Source organism: Argiope bruennichi, chromosome 4 (genome assembly GCF_947563725.1).
Source record: "Argiope bruennichi chromosome 4, qqArgBrue1.1, whole genome shotgun sequence".
NCBI classification, from domain to species: domain Eukaryota; kingdom Metazoa; phylum Arthropoda; class Arachnida; order Araneae; family Araneidae; genus Argiope; species Argiope bruennichi.
The window spans coordinates 83904065-83920138 of record NC_079154.1 but is presented as its reverse complement, the minus strand read 5'-3'; the positions used below and the strand labels follow the sequence as shown (position 1 = coordinate 83920138).

Genomic DNA, 16074 nt, shown 5'->3' with positions numbered 1-16074 from the left:
ACTTTTTGTATTCGGTACTATAATCAAGAAGTGAATCTAATTCCATTAAAAATAAAGCCCACACATCAATAAAGGAAAATTAGGAAAATAAGTAGTAAAATAGGAAAGAATTAGTTTTTAGTAGATTTATAGTGATCATTATCCGTAGTAAAGATAATAACCCATTAACAGACAGGAATTTGAAAATTGCCAATATAAATCGATAAAAAAAGTTGCTTAAGCCGTTAAGTTAAAGAATACGGATTTTAAATAATTTAAACATGCAATACAATAAAGTTTCGTAACTGCACTTGCATACTAGTAATAATACTCGAAATTAAATAATAAATATATTACAATTCCTATTTATTTCATTCTTGGCCTTATAAAGCTTTCTTATTTTGGCCACTATTATTTGACAAAAAGACAAAATTTTCGTACTCAAAATGTTAATTAAAAATATTGCAGACTGTATCTCAGACATCCAACATTTTTAATCAAAAGCTTTAACGGGAAGAAAACTATCGTTTCTTTTTTATTATTTATTCGCTAAAGCTGTTTACACATCGCAACGCTTTCTCTGTGTCACTGCACTCACGACTAAACAGGAAAACGCTGGAGGCGTATGATTCATTCTTACTAGTTCCGTCTACTTCTTCGTTGTTCTGAACTAATTTATTTTGACTTTTAAAAAATTGGGCACATTTTGTATTCTTTTTATTTAGAAATTGTATTTAGTAAACCAATTCCAATCATCGGTATGTGTGCAATTTTTTTTAATTATCAAAACTGTTCAAATACTACCGTTTAGTTAATGAGCACAAATGTATTAAGAAAATAAGAATTAAGTTTACAAAAACTAAACACTATAACAGGTGACTTGCAATTGCTTTTTTGTCCTGATTTCAAGAAATCAAATCGTATAATTTTAAACTTTCAATTATTGATATATAAAAATTTATTTATTTCGTGTATCTCGAAAAAGACTAGCGATTTGGATCAAATTTTATATTTAGATAAGGTTTTGCTTTTTTTAAGTTTATGTATATAGGTGTCCTTCCTGAAAAACGCGATTTTATACAAAAAAATTATAACTAACTATTAGAATAAGTATATTCAATTTCCACTTTGAAGTGTAGGCAGCTCAGTATAGTTATCAGATCAAAGACGCGAAAGACGCGAGTCTTCGATTCGAATCGCACTTTTTGCTTTCTTTTTTTACTTATGTTTTTATATTTAATATTTTTGCTTTTTAAGTTTATCTATATATGTGTCTTTTCTCAAAAAACTCGATTTTACACAATTAACTATTAAAGCTTTTTATCATGTGAAAACATGATGTTTTGGTTTGGGGGTTTTGAAGCTTGAAATCGAGTAGGCAATAAATATTGAAGCTCGAAATCGCCTTGGCAATGAATAAAGCATAAATGGCAATTTTCATCAGCATCTTTTAATCGCACATATTTTTTTACCTGCTTGTACCAGTATTGCATTATTATTATATTTGTTTCTTTGAAAACAGATGCGTTTTTAAAAGGTTGACCAGCTTTTATCAGCGTTGCTTTATTATTAAGTATGCTTCTTTGACAGCAGATGCGTTTTTAAAAGATTGACGTATAACTATGGCATTATAGCTGTTATTTCATCTCAAAATCGGTCGAGCTCCTAAGCTTTGTTTGCCAGCTAGAAAAATTGAAAATGAAAATTTTAAAAAAATTATATATATATATATATATATATATATATATATATATATAGAGAGAGAGAGAGAGAGAGGGGGGGGGGGGAGGGGGGGAGGGATATAAACCGATAGAGAAGTCTCGTGATTGTTTCAAACCGGTTTAAACTAGTTAATGACTTATATTAATTAAGACAAATAATGACTTAAAAAATAATAATAACCTGATAACTTGAAATTTGCGATCGTAGATTTCATTTTAACCTTTTTTTCTATCTGCTCTCATGCTGACAGTGTCAAATAGCGTCGGTATTTGGACGGTAAAACTGAGTGTAAGTTCAAATATATAAATAATGATAGATAAACTGTAAAAGGAATACTGTAATATAACAGATTGTTTCAAAAAATATCTTAAACTAAATGCATTCATGATTTCTTTTATTTAAAGGACCATTTCATATGTAGGTAAAATAGAAAAATATTCATACGTAATCAGTATCTAAATATTTTATCCAAAAAAACATGATTTTACCAAAAAAAAAATCGAGAGAAACTTTGTCTTCCAGATATTGCTTAATAAAACCGGGAGCAATATTTGAATTAACTAGTGCTCCGCGTAGCCATTAGAAAACTTCTTAAACATTATAATGAACTTTGAATTAAAAACAACGTTTGATCAATTGCAGCTTAACATTTTAAACATTATCAACATTCCTAATAAATAGAGAAGATTTTTTTTAAGTTTTGCAAATATTATAATTCTAATACATCTGGATTTTGATTTACTTTGTCATTTAATCTAGTGTTTTTATTTTTAATAAAATAGATAAGTTATTGTTACGAGACATAAACAAGAGAAAACAATTCGTGGAGTTGTGTTATCATTCTAACATTAAGGTTTTTTTTTAATTCAAAAAATTTCCTTTGACAGGATATTCCAAATTAATAACAGAATTAGTTAATTTTTTTTCGTTATTTCTATTTTCATAAGAAATCGTAAAATCTGAATATGAACTGAAATTCATAACTTTTACATTCTGTATTTCGGATGAATATGCCTAACGGCAAATGAACCTAGTTTATAATAAATAATTTCTATCAAATTATTCAATATCACTTTAAATATTTAACATAAAGATAATATCATTTCTTTGTTATGAATCCTTCAAAATAATCTTGAAATAATTATACAGAAATTATTTTTAATTATTCATGTTGCTTTACATTGAGATAGTTTCAGAATAAAACAATTCGTATTCAAAAGTAAGAATGCAAAAAAAAAAAAAAGAAAAAAAAGTTGTACAGTTAAAAATGATTTTTTTAAAAATGAAATGAGTAGCTTCCAAGAAAAACAAGGAAAATCAAAGATTACTTATTAATTTTACTTGATATATTGACTTCAGAACAGTTAGAGGTTAACACGAGTAGTATGCGTTTTTGTGAATAAAAAATCATATATAAGGAGTTTAAAGTTATTTGTTTAAGGTTTTAAAAGGTAGAATTACAAATTTCTAATTTACATAAGCAACATAAAAAAGTCATAAGATATTACAACAAACTCAATTTTATTAATATTGTATAACAAATTAAGAATTCAAAAACTAATTTATTAGTGCAATTAGAATAAATAACTGTATCACCTGTAATGAAAAATTAAAGAATTCTTTTATTATATATTTACAAACAAAGTTTTCAGTAAAATTAAAAATTTCAGAAAAGGAAAAAGTGAAATGAAATTTTTATTTATCAAAACATTTAACTAATGCCCTTTCCTTGTTTTTCTTATGATAATCAAAACATTTAATTAAAGTCCTTTCATATAATTTTATGAAAATGAAATGCTGTAGTTTTTTTAAATCATGTTATGAAAAATGCCTTGTCCTTCAAATAAAAATGTTTCAATTTCTACCATCCGTCAATCTGTACTGCATGGTGTAGAAAGAGAGAGAAAAAAATGAATTTTAAAATTACATTACTAATATATATAATTGTAAATATTAAGGCGTGAAACTTCTTATCAAAGTTTAAATTTCAGAAACTTAAAATTTCATCACTTCCAGTTTTATTTTATTTTATTTTATAGAACTTTGAATAAAAAATTGTTCAACTAACTTTTATGTTTATGTCGTGACCAATTCACCAAGTAAAGATAAAATATTTAATTTTTTACGTAAACATTATAAAAATATCGTCATTGTTGTACATGAAAACAAGAAACTTAGCATAGTATGTTACAGTTGTTATTAAATAATTTCAGTGCTTTTTCGAATTCTCACATTCCTTTAACTGCAGTGAAAGAGTTGCAGTTCCAATATTTAATTTAATATTTCCCAGTATGCCTTTATCAGCAATTTATAACATTGGTAATAATTGTGACATTGGTAATTAGTAATAATTTCTTCTCAAATAAATGAAGTAATATAAAAAGCTCCGTGGTGAAATTGTATTTAATCTGCGATGGGAAATCTTAAGAGATTTCTGATAATACCTCATAAAGATTTTACATTGCGGATCAAAAATGATATTTTAAACATTTTAAACATTAGTTTTCACGTTATATTAATATAGACATTCTATATCTTTAGCGAAAACATTAAAAAAAGGATAGGGAGAAAAAATTCTAAAAAAATGGAACTAAAACCAGGAGAGATGCATTCTGCATAAACAAGAACTAAATAAATCCTTAACATAATTATTCTTACTGAAATAGCGCAAAAGTGTAAACGCACAAATTATTTACATTTTAGAAATGAAATGAAAATTAGTAATATTCAATAAAATATTTTGGAAAAGTTAAGGCAAATTAGGCTGATCGGGGCCCGCAAACAATTAGATTAAAAATAGTTTTCCAAGGTGTCAAATTAATAAGTTTGTAAAAAATAAAAATTCTACAAATTATAAAAAATCATAATAATATTAATATTTTATAAAGAATAATTGATAAATTTTCTATAAATTTCATATTTAATTAGTTATTAGAATATTTATAAAATCGGACATTTGCAATAATAGTGCATACAAAAGTGAATGCCGGGCAATCTAAAATCATAACAGATAAATAAAAAAAAGGCATATGCACAAAATTAATAAAATAAAAAAAATTACCTGAAATAAATCATTAATATCTTAAATATGTACTGAAATTTGAAACTAAATTAGCCAAAGTTATTAAAAGAAGAGCTTCATAATATACACTGCCAAAGACCTCAAAATACATAAATGTGCCATTGGTTCTAGGAAAAAAACTAATATAGAAATTATTTTTAAATATTTAAGGAAAAACGCTTAATCTAGATAAATATGAAACAGAAAAACAAACAGCTTGTTTTATTAGTTATATTTCCTGCATCTTGTTAAAGAGCTTTTACATACTTTTTTACTTAAAAATGATCCCTGATAAATTTCACAAAAAAAAAAAAAAAAAAAAAAGATTACTGATCTGAAAAATTTAGATATGTAAATGATAGTGGTAATAAATAAATAAAGACTAAAAAGTTAGGCAACCAAAATGCCGTTTTAAAATTTCGCAATATTTCAGTAATGGAGTACGCAATTTGGGAAATCGAAAACAATTTGAGCCTGGAAGTTTTAGTGTCAAGGACATGAATGTATTAGTAGCAACTATTTTAGTTGCCACAATCATTGAGTCAGTACATTTCCTAAAAATAGCTCAATGCAAAGAAATCGTAGACAGAATGAAAAATATAAATCGGTCAAACGTAAATCCATCTGTGCACAAGACGGAAATGTAATTAATATTAACTAGAACTTCCCTATTTGTTTAGATTCTTTCAAATCTATAAGGCTGATTTTTAAATTTATTGATAACTTAAAATTTTTAGAAGAATGGTTTGATCATTTTACTTATTTAAAAGTTTTAGCCCAAGAACTTTTAATTAGGAAATCATTATTTTATAAATTAGAGATAAACTTGCCTTTTGCATATAATTAGGAAATAAAGTAATAAATGAAAACAGTTACTAATTCAACCATCAACTTATTTAACTCAAGGTAGCGGTTAGGTTGTAAGGGTCTTTTCACCTCTTAATTTCTTTTTTAATGTTTTATTTGAATTTATGAAATATATCTATGCTTACAAGAGTTAATTATTTGTATTTATATAATTGAAAAATTATGGTAACCATGGATTTCAAGAGAGTATACGTATTCGTTTGCTTATCATAAAGAAATATGTTATTAATTTTTTTAAACCGAACTGCACTACTATTCAAATTTTCAGATGGCATCGAACATTTTGCAATAAACAATTATTTCCATATCACTATCTTACTTCAAAATTTCAATTTGAAAACTTCCAATTACAAATTTTTGGCTGGCATTAATTTTATTTACACAATATCGAGTACATTATGATGTATACAGGCAGCATTTTGGTAATGCTGAACTATTCGTATCAGAATTCGACTCCTTTTATAATTAAGTAAATATTATAAGCAAGAAATTTCTTTTAAAAACTTATTCTCTTGTTTTAAAAAAAAAACAACTGGAATACGAATAAATACTTAGTATCAAACTTTGATTCGAAATTTACAACTGGACTCTTTTTCCTTTTTTGTATTAATGATGGAACAAATTTTCGTCTCCGAGCTCTAGTAAAGAAGTACTCATTATGCAATAAAAACTACAAGATCAGAAAATTTTGAGACATCTGGAATAAAAAGCAGGAAGCGATATTGCTGAAATAATATTTAGTTTTGCATGCACTGAATGTTGTAAAAGTTTTCAATCTGATTGCATTTTCCATTTCAGATTAGAAATGCTGTAAGCGCTTTTCCTTTTATATGGCAACAATTAATTGTATTTTAGTGATTTTGAATGAATTTTGATAGACCGTTGTGAGTCAAATACTGAAAATTTTAAGATACCATGAGCCAAAAATACATACCCATGGATTTTGCCAATGACTGAATAAATTTCCTTTTTCCACTATATTAAAAATAAATCCATTAATCTTTAAGGTATCCCATAACAATAAACTCCCGATTATTCGCGGAATTGGTTGGCCTGATTATTGTGAATAGTTCACAATTTGACAAAAAAGAAACAAACGAATAAGGAAATATCTTTGAATTTTTTTTTTATAATAGGTGACCTACACAGGTAATTGTGACTTAATAAGCAACAGAATGTTGTACTTATAGAGTTAGTATACTTTTTTTTACAAAATAATCGGCCGCTTTTATTTTTGGATGTTAAAATTTCCTTTTTAGGTAGATTCCTGTAGGAAGACAACCTATTGCAATGGTTCTCTTAACAAAATTTCGGGAAAATAACTTTAGTTCTTTAGTAATTTGGTTTGGATTTTAACTGGCTTGGAATTTCGGACGAGTTTGTAAACAACCTATCTAACTGAGAGGAGGTGGAAATGGTTGGGAGAGGGGAGGGTGAAATTTTCCTTTTACTATAACTTTCTTAATATTGAAAATAGAAAAATAAATCCAATTAGCCAAATTAATGCCTTTTTAAGACAAACAACTTTTACATTTAAAGTTTTTCGATAACTGCGATATCTTAGAAGTTAGGGGCTGATAAGTGATTTTCAAGCTCTAATTTTGACTGTTTCTAACATCAACAATTTATGTAACTTAGATGTAAATGAATCTACCTTTGCCTTACAGCTTGCCTAGAATAATTTTTATTTGTCATATATTACAATTACAAAGTACATATTTTAGATTAATAATCGAAAATAAATGAGATTTTGATATATTTAGCAGGAAACGCATAAGCCACAATATTGTATTAGCTATACATATTGTAATCATAACTACAAAAATCATTTGCTCCCTGTTAAAATTAATAAATTTCGATAAAAATAATAATAGGTAACCAATAATAATCAGTAACGTAAAGCTACACAAAGTGAACCAAACTGAAAAGTTAAGAAATTAAAGAATCGCATTGCTTAATGTGGATAAATAATAAATAGTAAAGGATTCAGTAAAAATTCAATATATTGTAAAAAAATGGAATATTTAATAACTGTAATTTTAATATACTAATTTAAATAATTTTGCAAGATATTTGCAAATATATTGGATGTGTTTAATATGAAATCGCTTACCTTTACGTTTTTTCCACTTCAACACAGCCGCAAGGGACATTTCCTTTAAAGTTTTTGAGAAATGTTCTTCTAATAATTTGTATAACACTTTTTTGTACACTGCGCTTTTTTAGCAATGCAATAATAAATTAATGCATTCATTTACATGATGGTAGGCATTTCCGTGACAAGTTCTAAATTATTAAAGGTTAAAATAATTCTTAGCTCTAACAAAAGATTTAATAAAATTGTATATCGCATGCAAATGTCGATCGAAACTCCATATCCATACTATCGCAATTATCTTTTACGAATGAAACAGAACATTTCTGATATAGCACTGTTCTTTATTGTTATCTTGTTGATTAAAAAGATGGTGCTTATTTTGCTACATTTGTTCGCCTTATCTGATAGTGAATGCTATTTTGATTGATTTTCAAATATTCAAAATATAATTTGATTTGACAGACATGTTGTTTAAAAATTATAGTAACAGAATGTAAGTAATCATGCTGTTTAAAACTGAAATTCAGAAACAGCTTTTGAAAAATTTCTTTCTACTTTAACATTTTGAATATCGTACAAAATATAAATATATAAAAATATTTCCTCTGATATGGAAAAAAAAAAAAAATAAGCTTACTCTCAAATATTTTCATTAATCCACTAATTATATTATCCACTCATCCATACAATTTATATAATATCCTACCTGAAATCAAAAAGCTAATAAAAATTTGTCTTTCATCCATAACACTTTTGAAGAGCTACATAAAAGTAAGTAGCTGACTATAAAAGTTCAATATTTTCTTCCTACATAAAATATTTATTCAACTTTCATTCTACGATTCACATGTTTGTTGTCTTGGAAAGTAAAGTTGTTTCTTATTCAAAACTTTTAGTTCTTATAAATCCAGTATCATGCTACTTCGGTCTTTTTCATCGTTCCAAAATGCACAACATTAACATTACAAAATTCTGTGTCCTAAGTTTGGCAACAGCACGCTCCAAAACACGTCATCTTCCTGATTATCCGCTGAACCATGGCAAAAATCCTATCCGACAAAAAACAACACAGGTAAATATCCGCTGGACAACCGAGCACATAGTTCTCCGTCGTTTGAAACGAAGGTTATTGGGCGCCAATTCCTTTTTGCCCAGTTGCGTCACCGAATGGCCAGGTACATTGTAGGCGTACAGATTCTCGTCGGTCTGACTCTCTCGAAATAACACAACCATAGATATTTTTTCTCCTTTCTCATCATTCTTCTCTTTTGTAGGACAGGTGGTCATGCATGAAGAAGAGGGCGTGCGTGTGTTACTATGGCAACGCGTGTCTCTAGAGGGCTCTATCGCAGCAAAATTTGCTGCTCCCTTCATCACCACATAGCAGGGGTTCTCCTCCTGACTTTCTGCAGCCTCCCATTACTTCTGTAGAGATTTGATATGCTTTAAATTAGGAGGCGAATCGCGAATTTCGTTGCATTCACTGGAAATAGTAGAAATACCACCTGCGCGGTTAATGGCAACTTACAGGAAGTTGATCAGCACGTGTGCCGTCGTTTGTCCCCTTCTTCCACCCCTTTGGCCTTGCAATCCTACTCTCATCACGTAGAAAGTCATACCTCATTAACAGCTGTAATCTAGCATCAGCTGACAGCTTTCCATTGCGTTCAGTAACCCGCATGTCGGTACCAGGGAAAGTAAAGTTAAAAATTCAGCAGTTAATGATGAATTTTCTGGATTATTTATTTCTCTCACAACGAATACTTCTGATGTATGATTTGATTAACTGTAACTAGAAGCAGAATCGAATTATCAAATAGGCAACTATGTAGTAGTCGCTGAAAGCTCTCTCTCTCTCTCTACATTTTTTTTTTTTTTGTTGCTATATTTTCTGAATATACTAATTTTAATGCTTCTTACAGAAATCGCGCACTCGAAATGATTCAAATTAAAATCAATAATTATTAGGTGATTATTATAATATTTATAAATGATTAAATTAATAATATAATAATTATTAATAAAAATATTAAATGATTATTATAATATTCCTAATTAGTAAACTTTTCTAAAAAAATTATTATTATGTTGTTCAAACTTCTTTAAAAAATATGTTGCTTTTTAATTTGAGAAATGGCCGATTGTATTATTAAATAGTATTTAAAATTATGTACAAGACAAGGTATTTTTTTAGCTAATTTATTTAAAATTGAATTAAAATTTGAATCTGGAATTTTTTATAAGTAAAATACTAAAAGTAACTCTTTCAAATGGACTCATATTTTTTAACAATTTATACAAATTTTTAACATGAACTACCTATATAGAAAATTAAACAATAAAACAGTATCTGATGGTGGAAGTTAAACGGATGGAAAGGGGTTGGTTTGCCTAAAGACTCTTAGAAGGCTTAATTGACCCCGCCTAAGAGAATATATCTTGTTATAACATTAGCTAATCAGAGAGAGCAGTCTTCATCAAATTTTCTCGCTTACTCTCTAATAAATGTACTTATGTATTATTAAAAGCAACGTCGTACACCTCCACTTCATAATTGGAATAATAATTGTAATTTGTAGGTCCAAGGAAAGATTAAAATTAATTGAAACTAGTTTAGATGAGCGTATAAAGCTCTAACGTCATAATATTTGGTAAAATTGTTAAATTAATATTTTTATGATATAATTATTAATATAAAATAATATTTTGATTATTTATGGGGTAAAGAGAACTATAATAACTGCACCCCATTGACGAAAATAGTTACGAAAGAGCTTATTAGCGTTCGATCTTTGGCGAATTATTTGGCGATTTTTTTGGCAGACGAGCTTAATTTCAAGAAATGTGTGTTTCGGACTCAAGGAATTCTGAAAAATGAGATACAACAAAATTTTGAGGCGAAATTTTTTGATATTTATTGCAATTATTCTTTGTACTCTTCGTATGCGCGGAAGTAAAAATTCATGCGATTTTTTAAAGATATTCATTCAAATATGGTTGGTGGATCAGAAAATACAATTAGAAATCTTCATAGGATGAAGTTGTTAGTTCCTTAAATGAAACCTCGAAATCTCGTCAGATAAATTATTGAAAAATCTGTATTTGGCAAAATAAAATTTTAACTAACAAAGAATTGTTATTGGCGGTTGAGGAGATTTTTGTGGAATTACAAGCGTGATAATAACATATAGATGTTTATGCTTTGGAATTAAAATGATTATCAATAGTTTTTGATGTGTTGTTCGAAATATTACAAATCAAAGTGTACGAAATAATAAAAAGTATTAAAAATAAATAGTTTCGATTATTGGAATCAAATTGAACAATGGTAATTTTCTATTGCAAAATGGGCTAAAATACGGACTTCTTTACTTGGTTTTCAATAATCCTGTTAAACAGAATAATCAATCATTGCTGTAATTTTAGAATCAAGGTACTGGTAATGATGTAAAAATATCAAAATCAAGGTATAAAATAGCGATTAAATTTTGATGTGGGAATTATATGCCGAAATCACGGAAATAATTTACAATATAACTTATCGAAAGATAATTTTTTTAAGTAAAGAAATATTAAATGCTTTTTTTAATTATGTTTTATTCACTTTTTACTGATAACGATCGGATAATTAAAAAAAAATCTATTCTGTATTTTTATCTGATAGATTTTAATTTTCAATATGATTTTAAATAAAAGTAAATGTATATGTATAAATTACTAAGAAAAGTTTATTTTTTGATAATTTAGAATTCGGCGCTATTGTTTACACGATTCTTAGCTACTTTCATCTGTAAATCTTTTTCAAAAATATATTTGAAAGTAAATGATTCAATGGGAGAAACAGGCCAACCCATTCGATTTATAAGGAAGCCGACACTCCGAATAGATAAGACACCGTTTTATTCCCTAATGCGTTATAAATGACAAGTTTCTTTCTATTTTTCCGTATTTTTTCTCCTTTTCTTTTCTCTTGATTTCCCACGTTGAAGGACGACTTCTCATTATTTTGTGTCAAGAAACAGCTCACTAACTCTCCAAGCTCTTCAAAATGTCCACTCGACTTTATCACGTTAAAAAAAAAAGCAAGAAAAACTATTAACAAAATAAAAATCCTCGTTCTTTGCCATTTTTATGATTGCCGCACACTCTAAATTTTTCTAAAAGTAGGCTATTTATAATATTTCGGTATTTTTTGTTGTTTGTAAAAAGAAATCCAGGAGTGTATGTGTGTCGCTCACAGTTCATTTGATCTTAAATATTGGAAAGAAGCCAAAATCAGCTCAATAGCCCTTTTATCGAAATGTGATTTCGATTGAGCAAAAATAGTTTACGAGCTCATGTCGATAAAAATTGTCACGGTAGAAGTGAAAATAAGTTAATTTGTACAAATTTGGATCAATACGAAAGTTATTTTAATTATAATGGAATTCGGACTGATTCAGACGATTTTAATTGAATTCTTCGGTAACTATAGATTTTTTTCTTTCGGTTCTCTTGAATTTTCTTTTTAGCAAATATTAAATTTTGTCTATAATTAAATTTGGCTTATAATTATGTTAACTAATTTGAAATAAAAACTTATAAAAAGCTTTTATATGCATTGTTTTTATTAATTAAGTTTTTTTTTATCTTGTGTTCTGAGTGATCTTAATTAGTGGATAACTTTTTAGGCCATTTAATTCATTCGGAAGCTTTATTGTTGTACTATGTAATCAGAAAAAGGGACAATTCATTCATTAAAAAAAAGTAAATTTCTCATTGTTTAAAAAAATAATACAAACTTGAACACGTTAAACATAAATTGCACTATTTATTTCAATGGTTCATTGCATAAAAAGTTATGTTCAAAATGTTATTTGTCCTTCGTTTTTAAAATTATTTTTCAAAATTATTAAAAAATATTCCAATGATAATTATTATTTATTATTCTAGTACTTATTAATTATATGTCATTGATTAAAATTGATTAATATTAGAAAAAAAATATATATTTTTTGTTCAGAATTTTCATTTTCCCGTTTGCAGTTGTCTTTAAACTCAGCAGTTTTTAAACCAGTTTTTGGGTAAATAATGTGATCTGGTTATAACTTCGAACTACAACTACTACTCTATTTAAGAATGAAATGGTCAAAAATGAATTTTTTTATTAAAACTGAATTCATTTTTATTGAAAAAAATAATTTTCATCATTTTTGAGATTAAAAATGTTGGATTCGTCTTTCTATAAAGTAGTTTTGATAATAACTTTCTCATATCAACTTAATATCGATATCGTGAGAAAATAAATTTTTATTATCGTTTGGTTCATTCTTCCAAATTATTAAAAGTATTATTTAGCAGAGCAAACAAGAATTTTATATTTTCTTTTTTTAAGCACATTTATTAACAGAATATAATTCTAGGAAGCTTTCATTTAACTTTTCTTTCAAATGAAAGAAAGAGAGTCTAAATGAAAACAATTTACAACATTAACTTTTTTAAAAGAGAGTCTTCTACATTTAGAAAATTTACAGGAAATAAGGCGATATTAATAAAATAATCCCATTTTTATGTTAATGAAATAATCCTTAAGGTTGGTGTTGTCCCGAGTTGTCCAAAACCTGAGCTGTCCGAAATGCCTTTAAAATCCCAAATCCGAAAAAAAAAAAAAAAAATATTACTGAAGTAATAAAGAGCAATCATATGAAAATAAAAATAAAAACTCGATCAGTATAAAAAAGTTGTTTATAAAGATTAATTCTAGAAATATATTATTGAAGGTCATAAGATTTAAAAGTTATGTCCAGTCACTCTTTATAAAAAAAATAAGGTAATTAAATTTTAACTTTGTGGGCAGAAAGTCTGGGAAACCTGACTTTATTGTAATTCCAAGTTTACCTCATTCGCTTAATTTTTATACAGTAGTATTACATATAAGTTAAGTGAATGGAATTACATGATTCAGTCACAAGCAGTCCTCAAGAAACTCAAAAACTGAAACGACAAATATACTTATCTTCATTTAATCTCTGAAATAGAAATCTTTAAAGATTCAGTATAAATTTGAAGTGACTAAAACCTGAATTTTCCGAAATACCTTTGTAACCGAGAATCCGAAAAACAAGTACTGCATTGCTTGAGAATAATTATTATTTTAGGTTGCCCTAAGATTTGTTAAACTATACAGTCAAAACATGCTGATGCTGATTTCATGAAAATACAAGGGGAGATTGCTGTTCAAAAACATTGGTACGGACTTAAGAAACAAGCAAAAATTTCTAAATTTTTTGAATGATTAATTTATATGACATAAACTATTACTAAGATGATATACTTACTGTAATCCTAAAAGTGTAATTTGAACTTTAACCCCTTTGCACTCTGAAAAGTAATTCGATGCGTAGTTATTCTCACTAATACTTAACTTGTTTAGTGCTCCGAAAAATAAAAAATATATATTTGTTTTAAGTTGAATTTCCTCGAAAGAGTAATCGACATCTTCTTACAACTCTGTAGCATTTTAACATTAAAAACTAAAAAAAATAAAATAATTAATTAAACGTCAAAATGATGCACCGTCTTGAATGGTGAGTGAGAGGTACCATCCGTGTGCAAAGGGTTAATATAGATCATAAGTGTAGCCTACATATTTATGAGTCGTTTTACACTCAAAATATTTCATAATTACTGTATTATAATTAGAGAAAAAAATAGCAATAGATGTTCATGATTTAACAGAAAAAAAAACGTTTTTCGAAATATCTCTTTTTTAACTATAGATACAAATACAGCTAAGAATGGCGAATTACAATTGTTTCACATTCCCAAAATGTATCATTTTCAATAAAAAAAAGTCCATTAAAATTAGCACAACTTTTCAGAGAAAACTCCTCTGTTAAAAGAAGCTCGCGTGCTGTACTCGTAGTCACAATCAGTTATGTAGCAGTAGCTATCTTTCTTCTTTCTTTTTTTACGGTTGCCCATTTAAAAAAGGAGATATGAAAAGAGGATGTATAAATCCCGTATTAGAGGAATTTATATGAGACAGTTCGAGCCTTACCGGAAGCAGAAGTCTTTCTAACAACTTCAGTTATGAAGCGGTCACGCAACAATAAAATATACTTGCGGAGGCATCCCCGCATTATTAAGCAGCCGAGTCTTTGCATAAAGCCATAAAGAAAGAAGAACGTTGAGATAAAAGGAAGATAGAATGAAATGCTGTCTTCCAGATTCTTTGAAAGAGAACGATAGGTGCGTTCTTTATCCATTTTATTCAGTCCTTGTGGTTTGCATATCGGTTAATCAAGCTTTTGGAAACTTTAAAATATCAGTGTTTCCAGAAATATGCGATATATGAAGTCCTGAAATTTTTGAAATTTATTAATAAAACAACTTGTTATACATGTTAATTCTCAAATTATTTTGATAATTTATTAACTTGTCTGAGAAAACTAACAACTAAGTTCTAGATAAAGACAGAATTGCTGTTGTTAATCTTACAGATTTGAAATTATTTTGAATATAATTAATTCCTTAACCAAGGATTCTGGAACATTTTTCTGTTCGTGGAATTATTTTCAACAGAAAAAAAATACCCTTCACCCCTGTGTCTATATATAAAAATTGTTCGTTATCACATGCCAGAGGAAAAGGAAGGATAAATGACAACCAGAACATAAATTATAATTTCATTCTCATGCTTTTTATCATGAAAAACAGCGAATCAATTAATTACTGTGATGCTTTCGCGTCTCCCTAAAAATACTGAAATCTATAACTTCTTATTGCTTGTAGATACGCCAGTACCCAACGTATATAAAGGCCCATAGATTAAATAGGTTTGATTTAATAGAATTTTTTAAATTAAATAATTGCTTAAAATATTTTAATCAAATATTTCAAAACAAGGTTGCTTCTGACGTCAGAATAAGCATTTTTTTTTTTTTTTTTTTTTTTTGTCTAAACCATACTGAAAGCTTTAGTAATTCTGCCAAACTGCATATACACCGAAAATCTTGGAAGAAAATATGGCTTCCTTTTTTGATATTTACAAGAAAGATCAATTTTTTCCATTATTCTGAAACTATTAATAAGACAGAATGTTTTTATATTATAAAATAGTATGCAAATTAAATAAACAACATAAGAGAAAAAATATAGATGATATGGAAGAAAGTAAAATTTTATAGCAAAAAATAGAATAAAATAATTCCTCAATTTTTTTAATTACAAAAAGTACGCCTATCCTCCCGTTCGAATCTTAATGTGCAGGGAAATTGCTGCTTCCAGACAGCTGGACAAAGAGGGTTTGTCCCTTTACATGCTACATGTTAATTTTTTTTTAAACAAAAGGTAATATATATATATA

The 16074-nt window shown here is 27.4% G+C and overlaps 1 protein-coding gene across 6 annotated transcripts in view; it reads right to left on the bottom strand.

The window, feature by feature from the left end:
• LOC129966737 (dystrophin-like) overlaps positions 1-16074 on the bottom strand; it is a 249446-nt gene that overhangs the window by 180291 nt on the left and 53081 nt on the right. Inside the window, exon 1 of one of the 6 annotated variants that reach the window (XM_056081280.1) lies at positions 7743-7797. The exons of the other annotated variants lie outside the window; for them this stretch is intronic. Coding sequence (XP_055937255.1) covers positions 7743-7782 — 40 coding nt within the window. The 5' untranslated portion in view covers positions 7783-7797. Of the gene's footprint in view, positions 1-7742; positions 7798-16074 lie in introns of those variants that run through there. 6 annotated transcript variants of the gene reach the window in all.